At 52.3% G+C, this 1849-nt stretch overlaps 1 protein-coding gene across 1 annotated transcript in view; it reads right to left on the minus strand.

Annotated features, from left to right (window-relative positions):
• The window catches only part of MIER2 (MIER family member 2), a 46852-nt gene that overhangs the window by 4514 nt on the left and 40489 nt on the right, over positions 1 to 1849 (minus strand). Inside the window, exon 9 of the mRNA XM_015824307.2 lies at positions 426 to 529. Within this exon, the coding sequence (XP_015679793.1) occupies positions 426 to 529 (104 nt within the window). The remainder of the gene's footprint in view (positions 1 to 425; positions 530 to 1849) is intronic.

Below are 1849 nucleotides of genomic sequence, written 5' to 3' on the forward strand. Positions count from 1 at the left end.
GTCAGGTGTGGGTGTGTCAAGGGAGGGTCTTGTGGTGGGTCACGTGTGGGTGTGTCAAGCGAGAGTCTTGTGACGGGTCAGGTGTGGGTGTGTCAAGGGAGGGTCTTGTAACGGGTCAGGTGTGGGTGTGTCAAGGGAGGGTCTTGTGACGGGTCAGGTGTGGGTGTGTCAAGCGAGGGTCGGATGTAATGGTTGTCAGTCAAGGACTACCAAATTCTAACTTTAGGAAGTTGGGGGGGGGGCTTTTAATTTTCCTATCCTGGCTTCCTGCTGTCAATTGCCTATTTGCAAATTTCTGGAGTCAACCCGCCCCCCCCCTTGGGATCTTGGTCAAATGCTCTGGGCACAACTGCAGGGGGATTCAGGCTTGGCCGCCTACGGCCAGCGACACCAGACATTATTCTCTGGCAATCAGGAGGACATACTTCTTCCTTCCAAACCGCGTCTGTTGGGTGAAGTAGTCGTACCGCTCCGACTTCTTCCATATGTAGTAGTATTCTACGCATTCACCCACCGACCGGGTCCGGACCTGCAAAAACAGGAAGAAGGGTGAGGAGCAGTATGGAAAGACCGGCGTTCCAGGGACCTGCTAGGAATGGGAAACAGATACCAGGATCCTTTAAAACAGGGGTCCCCAACCCCAGGTCTGTGGACCGGTACCGGGCCGTGGCATGCCAGCAACCGGTCCGCACAAACAAGCAAAACCCCATCTGTGGGTTGTAGGCAGCACGCAAAATCACACACTCTCTGGTCCGCGCAAAAACCTTTCTCCATGAAACCGGTCCCTGGTGCCCAAAAAGTTGGGGACCTCTGCTTTAAAATGAATTTTCTCTGCATGCGAACCAGGGGATGGGAACCCTCCTGCAGCCTTGATAGGGGACAAGGGTCAGCATAAAAATAGTCATTTTCAAAAAGACTTGCGATGACCCATGACGACTCACACTTCTGACCGTGATGGGCAGGCTTCGTTACGGCCACAGGTCAAGTATTCTACCTGCATTCTAATTTGGGATTCTGTTCTACGGCTAGTCCTCGGCGTACGACTACAGTCGAGCCCAGAGTTTCCATTGCTAAGCCGACAGTCGTTAAGTGGCTTTTGCCCCATTTTTACGATTTTTTCTTGCCGCGGCTGTTAAGGGAATCACTGCAGTTGTTAAGTTAGTGACACGGTTGTTAAGTGGATCTGGCTCCCCCCGCTGACTTTGCTTGGCTGAAGGTCGCAAAAGGGGGATCACGTGACCCAGAGACTCTGCAACCGTCATAGATACGAGTCGGTTGGCAAGCGGCCAAATTTTGATCACGTGCCCACGGGGATCCTGCAACGGTCGTGTGAAAAATGGTCGTTAAGTCACATTTTTCAGTGCTGGTGTTAACTTCAAATGGTGACTAAACGAATGGTTGTAAGTTGAGGTTTAAAATTTTAATGTTTTAAGCTGTCCATTGTCTGTAGTCAGCATGCAAATTACAATAATGAATAAACGGCTTGGGAGACAACTGCCGCCGCTGCATTGGACCGAGTCGTGCCTTTGCGGCCTCTGACCCGACGTAGGTCTCGACTGGCTCCCTCGTTTACCGGGGAGCTGAGAGAGATGAAACGTCGGAAAAGACGCCTAGAGAGCAGTTGGAGGGCCAGCCGAACCGAATCCGATTGAACACAGGTAAGGATACATGTTAGATCCTACCTAGTGGCGATGAGGGTGGCTAGGACTAACTACTATTCCTCACTCATCGCGTCATCAGATAACCGCCCGGCCGCCCTCTTCAGGGTGACCCGCTCCCTCCTTCAATTGAGGGGGGGGGATCCCCTGGAGGGGAGGGCCGAGGATTTTGCTCAATATCTGCATGACAA

Source organism: Protobothrops mucrosquamatus, unplaced genomic scaffold (assembly GCF_001527695.2).
Source record: "Protobothrops mucrosquamatus isolate PMUCROS unplaced genomic scaffold, P.Mucros_1.0 scaffold2196, whole genome shotgun sequence".
NCBI lineage: Eukaryota > Metazoa > Chordata > Lepidosauria > Squamata > Viperidae > Protobothrops > Protobothrops mucrosquamatus.